At 39.2% G+C, this 24,493-nt stretch overlaps 1 protein-coding gene across 1 annotated transcript in view; it reads right to left on the reverse strand.

Moving 5' to 3' along the window:
• ATP13A5 (ATPase 13A5) overlaps positions 1 to 23,255 on the reverse strand; it is a 113,086-nt gene extending 89,831 nt beyond the window's left edge. The window contains exons 1-5 of the mRNA XM_023214755.2: positions 23,165 to 23,255; positions 3,261 to 3,434; positions 2,369 to 2,515; positions 1,663 to 1,733; positions 1,478 to 1,558 (exon numbers count right to left, since the gene is read on the reverse strand). Of these exons, the coding sequence (XP_023070523.1) occupies positions 1,478 to 1,558; positions 1,663 to 1,733; positions 2,369 to 2,515; positions 3,261 to 3,434; positions 23,165 to 23,227 (536 nt within the window). The 5' untranslated portion in view covers positions 23,228 to 23,255. The remainder of the gene's footprint in view (positions 1 to 1,477; positions 1,559 to 1,662; positions 1,734 to 2,368; positions 2,516 to 3,260; positions 3,435 to 23,164) is intronic.
• Between the last annotated feature and the right edge of the window lie 1,238 nt (positions 23,256 to 24,493).

Here is a 24,493-nt window from a genome sequence, read left to right on the forward strand (position 1 = left end):
TATTATTATTATTATTATTATTATTATTATTATTATTATTATTATTACTACTACTACTACTTTGTGTGTGTGACTGAGTCTCACTCTGTTGCCCAGGCTGGAGTGCAGTGGCACGACCTCAGTTCACTGCAACCTCTGCCTCCCAGGTCCAAGCGATTCTCCTGCCTCAGCCTCCTGAGTAGCTGGGACTACAGACATAGGCCACTACACCCGGCTAATTTTTTGTATTTTTAGTAGAGACAGGGTTTTGCCATGTTCACCAGGGTGGTCTCGATCTCCTGACTTTGTGATCTGCCTGCCTTGGCCTCCCAAAGTGCTGGGCTTACAGGCACGAGCCACGCCCGACCAATAATACCATTTCTAAGGCATTTTGCAATATTGTCCTAGTCCAGATATCTGGTTCATTTTTCACAGTGTCTGACAGAGGAAAAACTTATAAACAACAGATTAGTAACTCTTAGAATTGGTGTGTATGAGAATTATGGGGGTTGCTTGCTAAAAATGCGTATCTTCTAAGTACCCCTTGCTCCTATAGAATTATCAGAATTACGAGGGTGGAGCTTAAACCTATATTTTAAAGTATCAGATTACTTCTTAGCTTGAGAATAGGTGTTTCTGGCTGACTGTAAAGGTTAAGCAGACACTCTCTCTAAAAATGGGTGAGAAATAAAGGTGCTTATAAGATTCTGGGGAAGACTTGTAATGATTTCCTTTTCCGATTTGCCAGGATTCATCATTTCAAATAATAGCTGAAGAAAGCAGGAACTCTGTATATCTGTGAGTTAATAATAACATAAGTATTTCCTAATTTACGTGCATCTATAGGTACCAGTCTCATGATTGTGACACATTTTTGGCTCTCTTTCTCACTAGTCAGTGTCTCTGGGACAATGATTAAACCTTTACTTTTAGATCCTTAGTTCCTTACAAAGTATCTATTTGTTAGTTAAAGAAATCAATGAATACATAAGCATATTCATTTACTCTGGAAGTATCTATTGAGCTCCTACCGAGAATCAGGCACTGTTCTAGGTGCTGCAGATATAGTGGTGAATAACACAACTAACTGAGCAGGCAAAAATCCTCATCTCCAGGGCTGTTTCTTCAGAGTAAAATGCAATCATAGTATTGTCTTTCTGTCTCTCCGAGGATTTGGAGGATGACTAAGCTGACATTTACGGAATGACTCAAGATTTTTTTTAAGAAAGGAAAAATAAAAAGACAACACAAAGATGATTGCTATACAAGCCTGAGATAAAAGATCAAATTTTATATGATTGCACTGTTCTTTTCATCTTTGTAAAAATAAGTTTGCCTAAGAAGAGAACAATTTAGAATATCTCTGCTGCCAGTAAACGAACTTGGACTATATCGAGCTGATGAAGCATTATGTCAACAATGCACTGATGATAACTGATTTGATACTTCATTTTCTGTTGGCAGAGTTTACTCTTAAGGCGTATAGCAAGAGTCCTACCTGACCTCTTGCTCTTCACTGGTCAGACCCAATCCAAATGTCTGATGGATGTCAGAGCAGGAGTTGCTGTCTTCTAGCAACCTAGGAGGTAGTCAGGACAGGAACCACACTTCAGTTCATAGCACTCAACAAATCAGTGTTTTTCCCCTATATCCTGACTTAGGGGTGACAAACCTTGTACTCACCCAACTTTCTGAAACTGCTTCTCCAGGTTGTTCCAGACATACCTGATTTTCTGCACTTGGATGCATCGCAGCTGGGATGACAAATGTGGTAGAACAGGTGTCACTCATAACATAAAGCTCATCGGGAGAGGGGAGTGATGTTCAATGCAGGATGCAGGTCCCCTTGTGGGTATCTCTCTCCTTCCTTCTTTCTTTCCTTCTTTCCTTCCTTCCTTCCTTCCTTCCTTCCTTCCTTCCTTCCTCCCTTCCTCCCTCCCTCCTTCCTCCCTTCCTTCCTTTCTCTTTCTTCTTTCTTTCTTTCTTTTTGACAGGGTCTCACTCTGTCACCCGGGGTTAGAGTGCAGTGGCATGATGACCACCCACTGTAGCCTTGACCTCCCAGGCTCAATCAATCCTCCTGCCTCAACCTCCTGAGTAGCTGGGACTACAGGCATGCACCACCACACTCAGCTAATTTTTTATTCTTATTTTTAATAGAGATGAGGTTTTGCCATGTTTCCCAGGCTGGGCTCAAGGGATCCACCCATATTGGCCTCCCAAAAGTGCTGGGATTACAGACATGAACCACCATGCCCAGCCAGTCTCACTTTCTTTGATACCTACCTGTCATTCCCATTCCAAAAGTGTGATATTCGGAATTTTCATTTAATAAACAGTTATGCTTTCTCTGCAAACATGCTAACACTGTACTCTTCAAGTAACTTACTTTTAATTCTGGCTTTATTAAGGCTTGGTTTATGATAGAATGGCAGTCAGCCACTAGGGATTCTTCCCACTTCTTGCTTACAGGAAATTTCAGTGTGGATAAGTACAGGCAGAATACCTTCTTCCTCATATATCTTTGAAATTTGTCCTGGAAAAGACAATCCAGTTCGTGAAATTCTCAAGTGTTATTCAATAAGGTGCTCAATCAACCAAATACCTACCAAGTGCTAAACAAGCGGTTTTCAAAGTTTGGTACAAAACTTTGACCCAAATAAGAGCATCAGCTTTATCTCAGAACTTACTAGAAATGCAAATCCTCAGCCCCACTTCAGATCTACTGAATTAAACACTCTGGGTGGGGTCAGCAGCCCTTGTTTCAATGAGCCCTCCAGATGATTCTGATATGCACTAAAATTTGGTAACCGCTGTGCTAGAAAATAAAAGGAAAGATAATATTTTTCAGGAAAACTTTCTATCCAGAAAATAGTTTCTAGCTATATTAAAGCGACATCTATGTGTTTAACATGTGTAATATCCTCCAAAATATGTATTTTTGAAAAACTGAATGACCATTCGCATGTTATGGTCTCTAAAAGCTGTAACACTGACAGCCACTGCTCATGTAATGGCTAAGAGCACTCCCTGGTAGCCTGATGTGGTCGAAATTTCCCCAAGCTGAAGCGGAAGAAATGCTCTTCATTCCTGGGTCAAAATGAGAGATAGCAAATGGATTGCAGAGATCATGTTGCCATCTCCTGTTCTGATCTATGGAAACTCTTTAAATAGAGGAAATCTACCCTCTGACATATAATACCAGCCACAGATTAGTGCCACAGAGGCAATACAGAAGACACAGTCATGGCATTCGAAATAGAAAACAGAAGGGCACGCACTGTTGTCCTCAGCAAAACAGTGTCTGCTTCTCGCAAGGGGCATGGGATGCAGTTGGCCCACACTCTCCACTGGGGTCTCCAGTAGAACACCAGCAGAAGGACCCCACAGGTCAGCACGGATGCGACAAGGCAGAGGGCTTTCCGTACATTGTGGTCCCGGTAACCAAACACCTCCTAGAGAATCAATTTAAAAGATCACTCTTTTTCTTTTTTTCACATAAACATATTATTTTCTTTCAATAAACCAAACTTTAGATGAAGGAATATTGCTTGGGAGAGAAATCTGGTTGTAGGTGGTTAAATCAAGTTGACTGCTTGCAGCTGTCCACTGATCAAATCAAAAAGGAAGGACTTATTTTACTACCCTAGTATATGGAACTAAAACATAAAATGGAAAGAGTATGGAAGAGGCAGATTTGTTTCTTCTATATATTCGTAAGAGTCACCTCAGATTTTTATAAAATACTTCATGTTTGAGGCAGATTTATTTTCTTTAGGCATTAGGTATTTTAAAAATTGTTAATGTGAATTTGTTGTAGGAAGATGATAAAATGATGACAGATGTGATCTACACTCATCCATCTAGCTTTATCTATTCAGCTTTGTCTTATAATAACATGATTGAGGACAATTGAAAGTTTGAATAAATGTACTATTTTCTAGAACAGTATGATGATATAACTTAAGGAATTATCTCTGGACATGAAAGACTTTCAAAAAGCAGCTTCTATTTATTTACCCTGGTAGTAATACGCTAAAATATTTGGACTTTTACTAGTAGGTGAGTTGATATTCGTCATAAACTGAATAAAGATTTGAGATTTGATTCTAGAAGGAAAAATTGCCAAACAATAGATTTGCTTATTCAAAGCCAATTTCTATTTCCCAACTGCAACAGTGACATTTCATAGCATTGTTTTTTAAATTTGAAAAACCAAATTTTCAGTGCATTTTGAAGCCCCTGAGGGATGCTGATTATGAATAATATCTCTATTATCCTATTATTTTAGGTTCTGCTGTTGTTTTTGTGCTTTTTAAAAATATGACTGAACTCTGAATTTTCAGGTCCAGATCACAGGACTATAATGTCGAGAAACTTAGTTTTTACTAAGTGTCTAGAGCACTTTTGATGAGGGAATATCCTGCATTTTATGCAGTTTACATCATGCTATAAAAAATCTCTTAAGATTTTTTCCACTGACCCTCAACATTATCATCCACCTGAGAAAAAAGTTCATTAAGTTCAGTGAGGCAGCCACTCTATTTTGAGATTATTCAAATAAGGTTTAAATTAGAAATATGCATTCACTCTGCTGTTAAGCATGTTTTCAACTGGTTCTTCTCTTTCTCTTTCTGTTCTCCGATTCTATAAACCTACTGTAGTTTTATTTGTGAATTATAGTTTTATTAGGACCAAATAAAACGTATATGCCACTTTACATATTATGTCATAAATATACGTTCTTTTACCAAGAGTTATTTACAGGGGCTTACTGCCAAAGTCAAAGTGTGTGCAAAAATAGAAGCAGAGCAATTTGGAATTTTAGTCTAGCTTGTAGATGAAATGAGCTCATTCATAAATAACTTTCTCTTTTTCTGTTTATTTATATGCAGTAATGGCAACGAAAATCATAATTCTAGTACCCCTTCAGTTCTTTTCTATACAACGTTTTTAAATTAAAAAAACAAACTCACAGTGCTAGCAAGACTGCAATGAAAGCACTACCCCTATATAGTGCCAATAGCCTTGTGAACTGGAATAATTTTTTAGGAAAAGTAAGGTAGCAAATTGTATCAAGAATTGTAAAGATATTTCTACTCTTTGAATCAGTAATTCTTCATTTGAAAATATGCCCTAATGAAATAACATCTAAATGAGAAAGTTTTGCATATACAATGTTCAGTGCAGCATTATCTGCAATAGCAAAATCACTGGGAAAACCAAATGATAGCTAATGGTTCAGTAAGTTGTGAAACATCAAACCAATGGACTATGGTAGAGCCCTTAACAACAAAATATGTAATGCTAATGTAGAAACCTGGGGCATACTGTGATACAGTGTCAAATGGAGACAAGAACAAAGAATAAGCAGAATAAATGGAAAACAAGTAGCAACATTATGAAATTTAACCTAACTATATTAATAATTACATTAAATGCATATGGTCTTAATACTATGATTAAAAGCAAAGATTATTAGACTAGATAATAAAAGGCCTATTGTATGCTATTTACAAGAGACACACTTTAAACATAAAGAAGTGGATACGTTAAAAAGGAAAAGAAGGGGAAAATATACCATGCGAAAAGTAGAAGAAAGCTGATATTGCTATATTACGATCACACAAATTATATTTCTTTAAGGATAGTTAAGGAAAAAATACTATGAGAGAAAAGGCACGATATTTCATAAGCTAAAAGATCAATTCAACAGGAGAACATAACAATCCCAAATTTTTGCACTCTAAAAAACATAGTTTTAAAATGTATAAAGCAAAATTGATAGAATTTAAATCTACTCTCATCATTGGATATTTTAGCGCAACCCCCTCTCAACAACCAACAGAATAAGCAGACAAAACATTCAGTAGGAATACAGGAAGTCTGAACAACTCTACTAGCTACATTGATCTAATTGACAAATACAGAAAATTACAGCCAACAACTGCAGAATTCAAATATTTTTCAAGTACACATAAAATACCTACACTGAGCATATTCTCAGACATAAAGTATGACATTATAATTAAACTAGAAATTAAAAACAGAATAACTTAAAAATTCCCAAATATTTGGAAAGTAAACAACATATTTTGAAATAACACACGTAAGTCAAATAAAAAATTACAATAAACATTATGAAATCTTTTGAACTGAATGAAAATGAAAATTGAGAAATAAAAATTCATGGAATGGAATTAAGACAATTCTTACAGAGAAATTTACAGCTTTAGATGCATATCGTAGTAAAGAAAAAAAGTCTGAAATCAATAAACTAAGCTTCCAACTCAAGAAGTTATAGAAAAAAAGCAAATTAAACCCCAAAAAGGAAAAAATTATAAAGATGAGTGCAGAAATAAGACAGAAAGTAGAAATACAACACAATACAACACAATAGAGAAAAACAGCAAAGCCAAATGGGTACCCTGAAAAGATTAATAACATTGATAAACTCATCAATAAATACGAATATTTTATATTTATTACAGAACATTAATGTGCATTTTAAAAGCTTCCTGCAAAGTAATCTTCAAGCCCAGAGAACTTGTAGTTCCTTTGAAATATTTATGATAGAAATGATACTATTATTTTACAAACCTCTTTATAAGTAGAAGAGATGAAAATTCCCCCAGTTCGTTTTATGAAGCTATAGCATGCTCAGACACCAAACTCTGATAAATACGTGGCAAGCAAGGAAAATTACAGGCTAAGCCCTGTCATGAACATAGATAAAATAATTCTAAAATAGATTATCTAACTAAATCAGTGATATATTAAAAGTTTAGTACATCACTACCAAATAATATTTGTTCTAGAAATGCAAGGATTTAAAAATCAATCAGTGTACTTTGCCATTCCATGTACTTTAATATTCAGAAGGAAACTCAGAAGGCCATCTCAATAGACAGAGAAAAAGACTTATACAGTTCTACACCAATACATGATTTAAAAAATTCTCAACGAATTAAAAATAGTTGACAACATATTTAAGCAACATCATGTGTAATGATGAAATATTGAATATTTTCCCACTGCCACAACCAAAATGAGATTGTCAATGATCACTACTCATATTTATCAGTATAGTATTGGTAGTCTTAACCAGTACAATGCAAGAAACAAAAGAAAAGAAAAAGAAAGAAAAGAAAGAAAGAGAGAAAGAGAGGAAGGGAGGAAGGGAATGGAAAGGAAAGGAAAGGAAATAACAATTGAAAACAAAAACTAAACTCTATGTGCAGATAACGTGGCTATATACATAAAAATATCCAAAAGAATATACAAAGTATAAGAGTTAATAAGTGAATTTATTCAGATTGTTGGACACTAGGTCAATATAGGAAAACCAATTGTATTTGTATACATTAGTAACAAACAATTTGAAAATTGACTAAATACCACTTATAATACCTTCAAAGAAAGAAATCAATTACCTTATAATAATTCTAACAAAGCTGTACAAGACATCTAAACTGAAAAGTGCATATGATCACCAAGAGAAAGTAAAGACCTAAATAAATGAAGAGCTGTATTAAGTTTGGGGATTAGCCATCAGTAATCCAATTTAAAATCTCTTCAGACTTTTGTGTGTGTGTGGTAATTGACAACTTGATTCTAAAATTGGAGTGGAAATGCAAAGGATGTAGGATAGTCAAGACAATTTTTGAAACGAATAAATGTGGAAGAATTACAGCACCAGAAGTGAAGGCTTACCACAGTGCCACAGTAATTAAGAAAAATGAGGTATACACACAAGTATAAACAAAAACAGCAACACAACAAAGCCCAAAAAGAGACTCAAACAGATTTCTTCACTTGCAAGAAAGGAGCCACTGCAATCTGTGGGGGAAAGGGTGATTTGCTCAACAAATAGTGCCAGAGCAGAACGAACATTGCTGGAAAATAAATGAGTACAACACCCCCGCCCTGCCCCACCCCACTGATTTATACCATATACAAAAATTCATCTGAGATGGCACAAATATGTAAATGTGACAACTGAAACAATAAATCATCTGAAAGAAATCATAGGATGAATTATTTTATGAACTTCAAGTAGGCAAATGCTTCTTAAACAGAAAAAAAAAAAGACAAAGCAAATGTATTTGACTTTGTTAAAATTAAAACCTTCTGGGTGGGCTCAGTGGCTTACACCTGTAATCCTAGCGCTTTGGGAAGCTGAGGCTGGAGGATTGCTTGAGTCCAGGAGTTCAAGAACAGTCTGAGCAACATAGAAAGACGCCATCTCTACATTTTTTTTTTTAAATTAGCCAGCAATGGTGGTGCACACCTGTTGTTCCAGTTTCTCAGGAGGCAGAGGTGGGAGGGTCGCTTGAGCCCAGGAGTTCAGGGCTTTGGTGAGCCATAATTGCGCCACTTCCACTCAGCCTGGGCAACAGTGAGACCCTGTCTCTACTGTCTCTAAGTTTTCTAAAAATATATAGAAATGAATTTTAAAAAGAAAATTAAAAGGTCCAGTTGATTAAAAGTTCTCTGAAGAGGCCAGACATGGTGGCTCAACCTGTAATCCCGGCACTTTGGGAGGCCAAGATGGGAGGATCATTTGAGCCCAGGAGTTCAAGATTAACTTGGGCAACATCGTGAGACCACATCTCGACAAAAATTAAAGATGAAAAAATTAGCCAGGCACAGTGACACACACCTGTAGTCCCAGCTATTCAAAAGGTTGAGGCAGGAGGATACCCAGAGCCCAGGAGTTCAAGATTGTAGTGAGTTGTATTTGTGTCACTGCACTCCAGGCTGGGTGACAGAACAAGACCTGTCTCCTCCCACAAAAAAAGTCTCTGGAGAAGATAGACAGACAGACAGACAGGTGTACATATAGATAATGTCTGTATCTATATATGAAAAGAAATCTAAGATATATAAAAACCTATTACAAATCAATTAAAAATAAATATATAATAAAAATGGGCAAATGACTTGCATAGATATCTTACACAAGAGAATTTCTAAAGAGATTATAATATTCAACAACCTGCTCAATATCATAAATCATTAGGAAATACAAAATAAAGCTACAGTGATATGTCACAGTCTAGAATAGCTAAAATAATCCTAAAATGAAACAAAGCTGGAAGATTTACACAACCATATTTGAGAACTTACTCTGAAGTTGCACAATGACAAAATGATATAACCACAGAAGTGAATAACTCCGCTCTTAGATTTTTGCACAAGAGAAATGAATGTATATGTCCCCCAAAATATTTGTAACAAGAAGACTCAGATATACTTTATGCATAAGAGCACGAAACTGAAAACAATCTGAAGGCCCACAAACACGAGAAAGATAAATAATTTTGTGTTTTCATACAATGTGATACATAATACAACACAATAAAACATAATGAACCTCTGATGCACACATCAGCATGGATGAATTTCACAGATACATTGAGCAAATGGATTACCATAAAGCAATATTATTCTATTCTATTCATATGAAGTTCAAAACTGAGCAAAATTGGTTAAGGATAGAAGTAATTGAACTGTACACTTAAGATCTCCGTACTTTATTGACACCACTTTACTTACACGTGTCAGCAGAGGGTTAAAAAAGAAAGAAAAAGTGAGGTGAGTTTATTACTCTGTTCCAAGCAGACAGAAAGTACTTTAATTACTTTAACTGGGATAGATTGGGAAAGAGAAAACAGCAGCACAATTTGAGAAATTAATGAAAGAAGAAAGGGCCAAAGAAGAAATTTATATGGGAAATAGAGGGTTTGTTGAGCTGGGATGACAGTAACCACCTCCTGGTGTGGATGATTGGTAAGAGCTGACTTTCAATGAAGCAAAAGTAAAATCACATCCCTAATAAAGAATATAGGTGAATATAGGTGAGGAGGTTTCTGTGAAAGACACTGCCTATGACTGGGGATACCTCCATATCAAAATGTCAGTAGAATTTTTTCTCTTTCAGTTAGCAAGAAGATAAAAACACAGAAAGGAGAGACAGGGAGAGGAGGAAGAAAAAAAAAGAAAGAACCCAAATTTCCATTCCCACCAGTACAGTCACTATGGAGAACAGTATGGAGGTTCCTTAAAAACCTGAAAATAGAATTCACATAGGATCCAGCAATCTCACTGTTGGATATATATCCAAAAGAAAGGAAATAAATATATTGAAGAGATATCTTCACTCCTACGTTTATTATAGTCCTATTCACAGTAGCCAAAATATGGAATCAACCTGTGTCCATCAATGGATGAGTAAAGAAATGTATATGTTACATATACACAATGGAGTATTATCCAGCCTTTACAGGGTACATGTGGTATTTCGATACAAGCATACAATGTGCAATGATCAAATCTTGGTAATTGGGGTATCCATCCCCTCAAGCATTTATCATTTCTTTGTGTTAGAAACACTCCAATTTCATTGTTTTTGTTATTTTGGACTCTTAACCATCCTCTTTTTATCTCCCTTCTGCCTCCTACCCTTCCCAGCTTCTGGTAACTGACAGTCTACTCTCTATCTCCATGAATTCAATTTTTTTCTAGCTTCCATGTATTAGTGAGAACATGCAGTATTTGTCTTTCTAGGCCTGATATATTTCACTCAACATAATATCCTCCAGTTCTAGCCATGTTTTTGCAAATGACAGGATTTCATTCTTTTATTTTAAAAATGTTATATCATAAAAAAGAAAAAAGAGAAGGAAAGAAGAAAGAAAGAAGCTTGTAAATGTCAGAGTAACTTTCTGGAATGTGTGGTTCCTTGAACAAAGATGAATAGAAACAATGTTTTTGCTTCTTTGATAAATTGGCCTCATAAACCTTGGTAAAACTCCTTTCTAGATCATTTCTCAGTTTTCCCAGAGGTATGTGGCTGGGTATGGGACTTGAGATTTTTAAAGAATCACTGCTTTATCTGGTATTCTTTTAATCAAATACTTTCAATCAGCTTGTTAATGTTTGTGTGATTAGAGTTTATTACAGTGTATTAGTCCATTCTCACACTGCTATAAAGACACTACCTGTGACTGGGTAATTTATAAAGGAAAGAAGTTTAATTTACTCACAGTTCCACATGGGTTGGGGAGGCCTCAGGAAACTTACAATCATGGTGGAAGGGGAAGCAGGGCATGTCTTACATGGCAGCAGGTGAGAGAAAGAGCAAAGAGGGAAGTGCCAGACACCAAACGACCAGATCTCGTGAGCACTCACCCACCATCATAAGAACAGCATGGGGGAAACCACGACCATGATCCAATCACCTCCCACCCAGTCCCTCCCTTGACATGTGGGGATTACAATTCGAGATCAGATTTGGGTGGGGACACAGCCAAACTATGTCATACAGTATATGTTTTCATTTTGACCAACGAATCAAAAGGAAAATTAGATTGTATAAATGATTATTCTTCTGATGTAGTCAGAGCCACTCAGATTTTTTCTGAATATTTACACACCCCCAGTAAAATCCACTAAGAAATGCAGGGTAGAGGAGAGAGCCAGGAGCAATGTCTGTACCATAAAAGGAAAATAAATGGTACCCAGAGGTGTTGTTAATGTAAAGATACTGGAAATAGGATGAAAGTCTCTGAAGCTCAAACCCATTATACATGGTTCCTTGTGAGTTTTGCCACTTATTACCTGTGAGCTCAGGATTTAATTTCTCTAAGTCTCAGTTTCCATCTCTGTACTTAGAGGAATATTAATAGCATACACATGGAAAAGCAGTGAGGCTTAAAGAGAAGTGTAAGGTGTTGAGAGAAAAAGCAGCTCCGTCAATGATAACAGGTGATTTTTATAATAGGTTCAGTCACAGGAGGAAAGAGATGACTATTTCAGCTTTTAGTTGCAATATAGTGGATCAAGACTGGTAATAGAAACAGCCTGTGTTCCATGAGGCCAGGAACCCAGATCTGCCACCTATTAGCTGAGTTGAATAGCACAGAAATTGTGCCCATCTTCACACAGACTTGATTTGTATTCTGTCTAAGCAGTGGTGTTCCTTCACATTTTTGTTTCCTATAGAATTCTGAAAGAGGTACCACAGCCCGAAAAGTCTTTTTCTAGGCTCAGAATACAAAGGAAGCAATCTGGATTAGGAATAACAGTGAACTATGCATGCGCTTTTTCACAGAGGTTATTGCTGTAAATCACAACTTAGAGCCAGACTTTCCTTCCAGGTCTGACACCAGAACCTCTTTTCTTTATACCCCACCCCACTGCCTTCTAGAAGCTCTTGCTTCTGTCCTTTGCTCCACTATTTATCAGCTGTGATTTAAACTTGCTAAACTTCAGATTTTTCATGGGAAAATGTGGCTGCTTGTAAAATGCATCAGAAGTAGTTTGGTGTAGCAGTTAAAAGCTGAGGATACAGCATGGGAAAACCAAGTTCAAATCATACCTCCACCATGTAACCACATACAAGACTTTGGCAACTGACTTTACTTCTGCTGCCTCAATTTCCTCCTCCACAGATGAGAATAATAGTCACTATTGTCTAGGGTTATTGTTAGAAACTAATAAGATAATGCATGCCATGCATTTAGCACAGTTCCTGAAACATTTTGAGCACTTAATATGTGTTAAAAATTATCTTGTGTAACAAATAACTCGATAAAATTTCAGTAATAACAGTGGCTAATCCCAATGGAGTCATTGTAAAATAGTTTGACCACAAGCAACATGCAAAACTAAACACTATCTGTGAACACCATTGTAAGGAACATGGCTGTGTTCTGGTCAAGGATAGGCCGAGGTAGGATGTTTACATCCTGCGTGACTCTGAGTTTGCGGTGCAGGCGTGTAACTCCACTTGTTATCAGAGCCATGTGGCCACAACATGGGAAGGCCATCCCTTGGCCCTATACCATTATTGTCTGTAAAAGGTATAATGGCCTTGCTGACACGATACAGATGCGCTCGTGCCCAGAGAAAGAGAGAGAGCCAGAGCTGTCCGTTTTTGCAGACGGACAGAAGGGAGCCAACCAGGACACAGCTCAGCCCACCTGTGCTAAGAAAGAGTTAAGCTGCTGACCCTCAAGGGAGAGCCAGTCACGCAGCTGCGTGTGGGAGCCATCGGACTAAGGAGCCGAGACAGAGCAGTGTAAGAGAGCTGCTGGTGAGAGGGCTGCTGAATAAAGCCTTATTTCACCTACCTACAGCCCCCGAGTGCTTTCAGCTATCTGCCACTTATCCACCCATTCCCTTCAGACCTCAGCAAGGGCTGGAACCTGACCCCAAACATGACAACCGTAGTTGAATTCCTCAAAGTGATTGATCCAATGGCTTCCATGGAGCTTTTGCTTTTCCCAAAGAGCACGAGTGGTCAAAACTGAAGTCAGAATAAAGCTAAAAAGAAAACTGCTCACTTTTGCAGTATGTGAAACCCGAGAGAAGGGCTTGAGGATAAACAGCAAATTGACACAGATTAGTTAGATGCAGTAACTATATACGCAAGTGTGCGCGCGCACACACACACACCAGTGCAATCATTCTTTACTCATACAGGAGGAAAAAAATTAATTAACATAATAGAGCACCTTACCTTTGATGTTTGTATAATGTGACCTCGTGTATGTTACTTAACTGAGCCTCCATTTACTCAGTTGTAAAATGGATATGAGTCGCTACCTCATAAAAGTTAAATGAGAACATACATTAAGTACAGCATATAAAAGGCACTTTTTAAAATATATTTTTTTTATTTTCTCTATAGGTAGCTGTTTCACTTACCATCAGAGGTGGAACTAAGACTGGCCGAATTCCTCAGGAAAAGAGAATTATAGGGTGCAGCGCCATCTAAACATGATTTCTTCCCCAAATTCTCTTTCGGTGGGATTCTCTTTGTCTTGTAGGAGCAATGCCTGGACTCTCTTCCTGCCTTTTAACCTGAATTTTCATTGTATCCAGAGTACTAGGGTTAATGCAAAACTGGTATTCTGAACAAGGTCGTCTTTGTTTCTTGTACATCCTTTTACTCTTACATTCACTGTTCATGTGTTTAGCCATCTAAAATATCTGTTGAGCACCCACTATGCATAAGCAAAGCAGCGTGCAATTCAGTCTTTGGAATGGGTATTTTGGGTTATAGCTCCTAACACGCTCACTTAAACCAAGATTCTTACAGCACAAAGTCACTAATCTATTTACTCATCCAAGACATCACATAAACAACTCCCACTATAATAATTCCATCCTGCAAATGGCAACGCCAATTTTTGCTTGTTTATTTGTTCCGCTGAGATGTGTTAAGCTTTTCCATGGACAAGAATATTACAACAGCCTTAGAGCAAGGTAGATTTTTCTGTGTAGGTCTAAGCTTCTAGATGCTTGAATCACGGTCAAGGAGATTATATTTCAATGTCTTTTCCTATTATATTTCAATGTCCTTTCAATGTCCATTCCTTTCCAATGTCCTGTGTACATTATATTTCAGTGTCCTTCCTGTGGACACTATATTTCAATGTCCTTCCTCTGGCTAGAATTCATCATGTTTTATCACTTGTGTTTTTTTTAAGCAACAATCACAGCACCGAGTTTCTATTCCTTATTAACATCTGCCCTCTGTTGTCTGTCTGGACTTACCCAAAGGGGTTCCTTTACATGTTACAGATGGGAGAACATTCTCAGAGCTCTGTTTCTGATCTCCACCTCACGGTTCTTCTCTTTAATGTTCGGATAATATTGTCCTTAGTTCATTGATCATGTTAGTATGGTCGTTTTTCTTCAATCTCCTATTACTATTTGGTTTGCCCATGTGTAGTAATTTGAATTAGTTGCAACTAAGCATTGCTAATGATAGTTTCATATTATGCCCTGCATTCATGCCATGGAGTGCCTTTTGTGTAGCGATATGATGTCTTTTTTTTTTTTTTTTTTTTTTTTTGAGACAGAGTCTCACTCTGTCACCCAGGCATCTGCCACTGCAAGCTCCACCTCCCGGGTTCACACCATTCTCCTGCCTCAGCCTCCCGAGTAGCTGGGACTACAGGCACCTGCCACCACCCCCGGCTACTTTTTGTATTTTTTAGTAGAGACGGGGTTTCAATGTGTCAGCCAAGATGGTCTCAATCTCCTGACCTTGTGATCCACTCGCCTCAGGCTCCCAAAGTGCTGGGATCACAGGCGTGAGCCACCATGCCCAGCCAAGATATGATGTCTTGGATCCCTTTTACTTTTATCTATATTTGACAATAAGAACTAATTGAGTCTATTCGACAATAAGATCCTTCTGAGTACTTAGGTGTTATTTAATTCTCACAACAACCCTATGAAATAGGCATTATTATTTCCTAAAATAAGTATTAATATTCATAAATTATTTGTAGAACAAAGAAACAGTCTTGGAAATATATGTGCAAAATAAATACTAAATCATTCAGTCTGCAGTAAGATAAACCTTTCACTATCTAGCAATGTGATTTGAAACCCAACACAAAAGAGAAGAACATATCCCACTGTTGGCTACAGGTATTCCCATAATTTCAGCTGGCATTACTTTACAAGAGCGCTAACATATAGTCCTCCTGCAAGTAAAAGCGCAACTAAGGACCTTTGTTTGGTGAGGCCAACAGCAGAGAGCAGCGAGTGTGGGTCAAAAGCTAATGAGATGCCTGGCCTGATTAGCAAGAACAATTTCTGAAAACAGAATTTGCCCTAGATCAAGGGCATGGAACAATATGGCAAGTTCTGTTAAAAAGTCATTTGTAAAATAAGAGCATTGTTAACCAGGGAAGGAGTCTCAGAGATTACTTGGTTCAAATTTCTCTCTAGGAAAAAACAGCTATACAGCGTTCTTCGCAGATGAGCACCTGCGTCTGCTTAAGAGGGGGCTTTTGTTGCCTTACAGGGCTGCATACTCTCTTGTTGGAGAGCTGTGATGGTGTATTAGTTTTCTGTTGCTGCAGAGCAAACTCAGTGTCTTAATACAACACAGATTTATTATCTCACAGTTTTTACGGGTTGGGTATTCAGTTAGCTGGGTCCTATGCTGAGCGTCTTACAAGACTAAAATCAAGGCGTCACCTGAGCTGTGCTCTTTCTGGAGCTAAGAGACCTCTTCACACTCACATGGTTGTTGGCAGAATTCGCTTCCTTGCAGCCTTGAGATGGAGGTTCCCATTCTCTTGCTGGTAGTCAGCTGGAAGCGACTCTCAGTCTTAGCAACCACTCCTTACCACACAGCGTCTTCCATCTTCAAAAACGCAACACAGAACCTCCCTTGCGTCAGACCTTTCTCGTGCTTTAACTATCGCTGACTTCCTGAAAGGCCCAGTCTCTTTTAATGAGTCACCTGATTAGGTCAGGCGTACCCAATCTCCGTTTTTATTAGCTCAGTTGAGTTCATGTGGATTACACCTGTGAAGTCCCTTTTTCCATAGAACATAATATAGTAACTGGAGTCCTGGCTTCTCATATTTACAGGTTCTGCCCACACTGAGCTAGAGGGGATTATACAAACGGAGCGGTGATCACAGGGGTGTCATGTTATGTTTCTGCCACCACAGATGATTAGGAAGTTCTGGCAGGTGCAGTGGCTCACACCTGTAAGCAGCACTTTGGGAGGCCGAGGCAGGCAGATCACGAGGGCAGGGGATTGAGATCAGCCTGGCCAACTTGGTGAAACCCTGTCTCTACTAGAAATACAAAAATTAGTTGGGTGTGGTGGCATGCGCCTGTAGTCCCAACTGCTCAGTAGACTGAGGCAGGAAAATTGCTTGAACCCGGGAGGAAGACGTTGCAGTGAGCTGAGATCGCACCACTTCACTCCAGCCTGGGCAACAGAGCAATACTCCATCTCAAAAAAAAATAAATAAATAAATAAAAAAAAGGAAGTTCTGCCATAAGGAGAATAAATATGGCTGGAATCTACCAACGCCTACTTTTGTTCTCCACATCAGCCTGTCAACTCTTGGAAGACAAACATTATGACGGTTCTTTGGGAAACTGTTTGTAAATTCTTTTAAACACTTCTTACTTGTGACATGCAGCTATTCCTCCGAATACACTCACTTCTTGAAATTTCTAAGTATGAGTTTTAGAATAAAAAAAAAGTTTTAAATATAACTTCCTAGATTTTTCCTAATAAAATACAGATTATGACAGAACTTTTATTTATTTCTTCTATTCTGCGGAACAGGCTTCTGTTAAGGCATTCCAGGACTAATTTTTTATAGCTACATCACATTGGCAAATAAAATTCAGCACATTGAATAAAGCACTTCAATTACTTTCTCATGTACAACTACCAAACCCAAGTCACTCATACCCTCACCTTGTATTTTGAAAATAACTTAAAACAAAAACTCAGTAATGTGGTCTGTTACATTGCGTCTTGCCGATGTCTCACCTACAATCCAGCCTAGAGAGATGTTTGCATCTTGATTCTGTCACCTATATCGTTGTTCTCCCCTCATAGCCAGGTGTCAGTTGAAGATCGATAAGCTTACCTTTCCCTCATTCAACCTGATAATTTACAGGTGGACTGAAAACAGGAGCGATCCAACAGGGCTGACTTTCAGTTTCAATTTTTTCTTTTCAGTTTTAATCCTTTGAGTGATTTTTTTGGGGGGAAGTTCTTTATTGGAGGATGACCTTGTGTATGTAAGATACATTACATTGCATACATAAAATAATCTACATGTTCAAAATTCCTGATTTTTCTTTTTCTTCTTTTTTTGAGATAGAGTCTTACTCTATTGCCCAGGCTGGAGTGCAATGGCGTGATCTCGGCTCACTGCAACCTCTGCCTCCTGGGTTCAAGCGATTCTCCTGCCTCAGCCTCCCAAGTAGCTGGGATTACAGGCACCTGCCACCATGGCCAGCTAATTTTTTTTTTTTTTTTTTTTTTTTTTAGTACAGATGGGGTTTTGTCATGTTGGCCAGCCTGGTCTCAAACTCCTGACCTCAGGTGATCCACCTGCCTCGGCCTCTCAAAGTGCTGGGATTCCAGGCATGAGCCACCACACCCAGCCAAATCTTGATTTTTTTTAAACAACTCATTACATATTACTTGTTTTCTCAATGATAACCTCAAACAATGATCATTCTTTACATTTTAACCAGAAAAAAAGGAAATATCCTCAACACCAATCTCACTTAATGTATGTATTCCTGCATTTTCTAATTATTTTTGCGCTTTGTAACTCCTGATTCCTTGTACATAAATGAACCACTTATTTTTCATAGCACTTTCCATATCTCGCATGTGACCCTCACAAAATGTGTGAGTCAGGAGAGCTAGTGGTATTGCTCTTAGGTAAAGAGCCAAGGCCAAAGAGGTGTCCACAACCACATGGTTAGCAGCAGAGCCTTGACTAAAACCCAGGTTTGCTATCTCAGAGTCCAGGGCTCCTCCACTGTTCAGCAGAAGAAAATTACTTCGAAGCAAAATGCACCTTTGTCAGTTCTGTTTTGTCCACACCAAGCAGCCATTTTGCCTTCTGGGGCTACTCTGATTTGTAATTTTGACATTTTGTTGGTGGGTGTCTGTACAGAAGGGGAACACAGATGGAACTGTTGGGCTTTGCAACTGGTATGAATCAAGCAGCACTTGTGGCTCCTATGGGGTCAGAATCAAAGTCGTCTTCAGAAAGCAAATGCAGCCTGTGGTCAGAGGAGCTGCTGAAACAGAGGCTGATATGCACACACTGTGCCTCTAGACAAACCAGGCTGATGAGAGCCGTCATGATTATTTTTCCTCCCAGCAAGGTATAATGATAAAATAATACCTATCAGTCACTGAGAACATTCCAACCTTCCTATGGAGGTTCCATGAGACAATGGTCAGGAGATAATCTGTGCACGTATTTGCACACACACACAGAAAGATTCCATGGATGCATAAGTGTGGGAAATGCGGTGCACTGTGGCTGGGTCAGGTGGCTCATGCCTATAATCCCAGCACTTTAGGAGGTCGAGGCAGGAAGATCACTTGAGCCCAGGAGTTTGAGACCAGCCTGGAAAACAAAGGGAGACCTCATCTCTACTGAAATTTTAAAAAAATTAGCCAGCTGGTGTAGCACATGCCTGTGGTGCCAGCTATATGGGAGGCTGAGGCAGGAGGATTGCTTGTGCCTGGGAGATTGAGGCTGCAGTGAGCTATGATCACACCTCTGCATTCCAGCCTGTGTGGCAGAGCAAGACCCTGACACACACACACACACACACTATATATATATACACACACACACAGTGCTATACAGTGCACTGTAATGCTCCTTAAGAGATCACAGAAAACCATAATATTGATATGGTTTGTGTTCTCCAAGGGTTCTTGTGCTGGGAGTTGGGGCAAATAAGAGGTGATTAGATCACAAGGCTCTGCCCTTGTGAACATTATTTTCACCCTAGTGGGTTAGTTACTCCAAAGTGGGCTCATTAAAAAGGCAAGTTGGCCCCCCTCTTACTCTCCTGCTCTCTCGTGCTCTCTTGCCCTTTTACCTTCCACCATGGGATGACTCAGCAAGAAGGCCCCCACCAGGCAATGGCCCCTCAGCCTTGAACTTCCCGCCTCCAGAACCATAACAAATACATTTGTTTTCTTTGTAAATCACCCATTCTGTGGTCTTCTGTTACAGCAACACAAAGCAGACCAAAACAAATATACTCAAGATTTGAGAAGCCCTGCTGTTATTTGCGTAACTGTTTCACACAGTATTTCTCAAACCTAATGGGGAAGGAGAACAGGGAAACTTCTTATATAATACCTACTGCAGAAGATATGTTTAGAAAAGCTGTATTACCTCATTTAATCTTCACCACAATCCCAAATGGTAGGTATTAGAGAGGTCAAATAACTTGCCTAACAGAACTAGAATTCAACTCAGGTCAGCCTGAAGCCAAATCCCATTCCATTAAGTATGGAGCTATATAACCTGAAGGCTTCAGATTTATTTAGGGTCTTGTGTTGTGAAGGCTCCTGCGGGCTCTTAGGGAAGCCAAGGGTCCTGAGACCGCTAGAGAAGACAAGAAAAGTGGACTGCAAATGGAGAGGCTGAGGGAATCACCTGGGCAGGGCAGAGTTTTAGGAAAAAGGCAGGTGAAGAAAAGGAGCCTATTATAGCTGGATAGTCGTGAGGAGGGTGGGGAGTGGATGGGAGTAGGCTGGAAAAAACAATAAAGACCTGTACAGTGAGAATGTTGATTGCAGGGCTGTTGTAAGGTTTTGGGTAAAATGAAAACCTGTGTGGCAAGCACCTAGCACTGCACCGTAGCTGGGACAGTAAACACTAGCAGGATGAGAACAGGAGATGGGAACAGTAACAGGGTTCAACTCTAGAGGCCAGTGCAAAGATTTATATCCATGCTGAGCTCAGCAGAATCACCCAAGACTGTGCTTGCATAATCTCACAGCATCGCCCCTCCATCCACTTAGGCTCTCCACGGGTGTTTGATTGAAGGAGTTCATTATTTGCCTCCACTGTCTCTAATGTTTACCACAATGACTCTCATGATTACAACTGCTCGTTCACTTGAAATACTGAGCACAAGCAGAAGTTAGATTGGGCCAAAGGGAATCTTCCTCGAAGAAAGAGCAAGGGGGGTGAGGCTGTCAACATGTGACAGCCCCCACGGCTGGGACTAAACTGTGCCCAGGTGTAGTTTGACCTACTGATTGTTTTCAAAAGATGAATTTGCTTTCAAAATTTATCATCAGGCTCTCTCACCTAAAAAGTCAGATTTCTGGCCTCCCTTTATTTATTTATTTATTTGTTACCTTTTAGCTTTAAAAACATCTATTTCTAGAGTCTGGGAAGTCCAAGATCAAGGTGCTGGCAGATCCAGTGTCTGATGAGGACCCTCCTGCTGCTGCATAGACGGCCATCTTTTCTATGTGCTCTCACATGGTAGAAGGGACAAGGGAGATCTCTAGGGTCTCTTTTCATTTATTTATAACAGAAACGGGCTCTTTCTATGTTAACCAGGCTGGTCTCGAACTTCCAGCCTCAAGAGATCCTCCCACCTGAGCCTCCCAAAGTGCTGGGATTACAGGCATGAGCCACTGTGCCTGGCCAGGGGTCTCTTTTCTTTTTTTAACTTCCAACTTTTCTTTTAAGTTCAGGGGTCCGTGTGCAGGATGTGCAGGTTTGTTACATAGGTAACAGTGTGCTCTCGTGGTTTGCTGCACAGATTGACCTATCACCCAGGTGTTAAGCCCAGCATCAATTAGCTATTCTTCCTGATGCTCTCCCTCCTCCCACCTCCCACCTTCTGATAGGCCCCAGTGCGTATTGTTGCCCATCTGGCTTCCTTCTAAAAGCCCGGCAATTGCAAGATCAGGACAGCAATTTCCCGGAGCCAAGCCACAGCTTCCACAGTTCAGTCATCCCAGCTCCCTCAGGCCTACCTGAGTCCATGGATTACCTGATCAACCAGAGTAGGATTTGCATCTGTGCTCTACGCCCCAGAATTCTGAAAAAGAAATCTACAGCCATCTCTCCTTCCCCAGAATGAGTTAAGCTTACTTAACTTATTACTCAACTTACTTAACTCTATTACAGATTCCTAATAGAGGTTTCTGGTGAGCATCTGTAAAAGTGTTTGATCACCTGCAACAATGAAGAAAACTGGGGCACCTGGCTCATTATTTAATCCTGTGATACCAATGTCCTTTCTGTGAGTGAGAGAATTAAAGTATCAGGCTATAAACTTTACAAATACAGCAACTAGTTAGAGAAGAATAAAGAGCCATGTAATTTTTTCCCGCACTCTTATCTACATGTTGAAAACATCAGAGCTAACAGAATTGTTCAGCAGCGAACACAGGTGAATAGATTTTCGTTCTTTAAAAGCCTTCCTTCTGAAGATTTCAAAGTGCTGTGCTATCGTCAAGCTTAGCGTGGTACAATAATGCAAGCCACAAATATGAGCTGCCTTCATAATATTAACTTTCCTAGCAGCCACATTAAAGATGTAAAGAGAAGCAGGTGAAATTTTTACTTAACCTAACTAAAATATTGTCATTTCAATGTGTTAACAATATAAAATTATTAATAAGATAATTTACTCTTTTTTGACTAAATTCTTCAAAATCTGGTGCGTATTTTACACATAAAGCATATTTGAGTGTGGACTAGCCACTTTTCCAGTGCTCAGAAACTACATGTGGCCCGTGGCTGCCTTACTGAACAACCCAGATGTAGATGAAATCATGTTTCCTTCAATTAGCAAACAAGAACAGGTGGAGGGAGAGCTGTACGGATTTGCCCCAGAACTCACAGGGAACCAGGAGGCCAGCCAGGAAACTGACATCATTCTAATCTACAAACCATGTTCTCCAAGTTCTTTGGGGCCCCCAAATGTGCCCTCACTCTGAGCCTTCCCCCGTCTGTCTCTGTCTCCTTTCTTCACTAACTGGAGCTACCTGTTGTACGGGGAACAGAACAGGAAGTGGAGAAGGAGCGGGCTGGATTCCCAGTCTGTCCCTTGCAGGCTAACGACCTTGGGCAAGTTATTTAACCTCCCTGGTCTCAGATTTCTTTTCAATAAAATCGGATTAGTTCTTTCATCACTGAGTTCTGAGGATTATATAAAATCATGAATGTAAACACTTCAGCACCAAATAAACATTATAGTTTTCAACTTTTTAATAATTATTTGTGTGTGTGTGTGTGTGTGTGTGTGTGTGTGTTGTGATGATGATGAAAAGAGCAGTGGGGAAATAATTGGAGACATGAGAAATTTTTAAAATATGCGTTAAAAATCCCAGGCCACATTCTACTTCTTCTTTAGTGGTTGATGCTTAAAACTTCTCTCCACGCTTATAAAAAGCATGACTTCAGCCCAAAGCCCCCTAAGCCTAGGTTATGCATACATACCCGAAGCATGAGAATAAAAAAGTTCTTGTTTTCACTAGAGTTTGTTCAATCACATAGCAACCCAGATAATAAGGAGGAGACATCCCATTGAGCACCCCACGGGGCTCTACAAATACTGTAAATGTCTGAGGAAACATCACAGGTTCATTGCATATGAAGATGGCAAGAATTCTATCATCCAGAGGTCATAAGTTTCTTAGCCCCTGCAGGTTTCCCCACAATAAAATGGTGCTTTGCAGCTCTTAAGGAACCTTACCAGACTGAAACCTTTCAAGGTCTTAAAGCCTGAAGCGCAAATGCTACACTCTATCTTCTAATTTAGCTGCAGTCCCTTCTCACAGCATTGGGCACTTCGAGAAGACTAGTAAAATAAAGGAAAGACTCACCAGTTCATCCTCCTCTCCCTGGTTGAGCAAAGCCCGATGGTCCTTCTTACTGTTCTCCTCCATCTAAACTCAGCCAGTAAGGATCGCTCCTGGCTAACTCCTTGGAGAAATGTCAAAATCCCTTGGGCTTCTGTGAACTTGGAATCGTCAAGACCTGTGATTGCTCTTCTCGGGCGCTTTTAAAATCTCTTAACACATCTTGCCTATTAGACTAACAAAGGAAAGAAAGAAAATCTTCTCAGGAGCAGGATTGGTCTGTTAATCTGGTTGTTGTGGGGTTTTCCCTAGTGTTTGTTTATCGAGCTAGATATGAGTGCGTCAAGACTTGAGGAATGAAGGGGGAAGAAGTTGGCGAACTAGAAAGACAAATGATTTTGGATGCAATCCATAAATGTCTCCGCCAAGGAATGAAAATAGTCACTTTGCTAAAAACCGAAGACAAAAGGATTAGCCAGTGAGAGATGTATAAAAACCCTGCAGACTTTGAAACTAATGAACATATTGGGGGTGACAATGAGAATTGAAGGAAGGGAGATGGGCTTATGATAGAGAATGTAGGAATCATTTTGGAATTAGAAAAATCTGAGTTCTAATCCCTGCTTTACTGATGACCCTGGACAAATCACTTAAAATCTGAAATTTCGGTTTCTAGTACTTAACAATGTCGATAATAACTATACAGTCATATAAAGGTTTAAGATGATATTCATAAAAGGCCAACGATAGCACCCACCACACTCAGTAGGAGAGAAGTAATCATCATCACAATCATTACACTAACCAAGAAGAAAGAAGCTTTAAAAAGTAAACTATATTAATAACTTGATTCTTTTGATTTTCTCTTTAGAGTTTACAAAAGTTTCCAAATGAGCAAAGTAAGTGGAGGGAAGAGATGCTAGAAAGACCGAGGATTAAGGATATAGCCCAAATTTCAACACCACTGAATTTGATATTTTCTTCAGAAAATAGGTATACCGTGATCCATTCCAGAGTTAGTTAATTTGTTTGTGATGAAAACTTTTGTCATTTGATTGGCTCTTATTGTATCCTTGCACTTTGACTGTGGAAGAAAATGTGCTGTGAATGAAAACTGTTAAAGGATGATACTCAGCTGTTTCTGCTGACTGAAATAGTCATTGATTGCCTTGAGCAGGCACAAGTGTCCAACTTGATGTTCAGGAGAGTTTGACGTGCTTTCTAACCAGGAGAAAGTGGCCGATGAGAATAAACAGAAAGACAACTGCAGTTCTTCATGTTTGTTTGTTTGAGACAGAGTATTGCCCTGTCCCCCAGGCTGGAGTACAATGGAACAATCTCTGTTCACTGCGA

The sequence above is a fragment of the Piliocolobus tephrosceles genome, chromosome 2, assembly GCF_002776525.5.
Source record: "Piliocolobus tephrosceles isolate RC106 chromosome 2, ASM277652v3, whole genome shotgun sequence".
Classification (NCBI taxonomy): Eukaryota; Metazoa; Chordata; class Mammalia; order Primates; family Cercopithecidae; genus Piliocolobus; species Piliocolobus tephrosceles.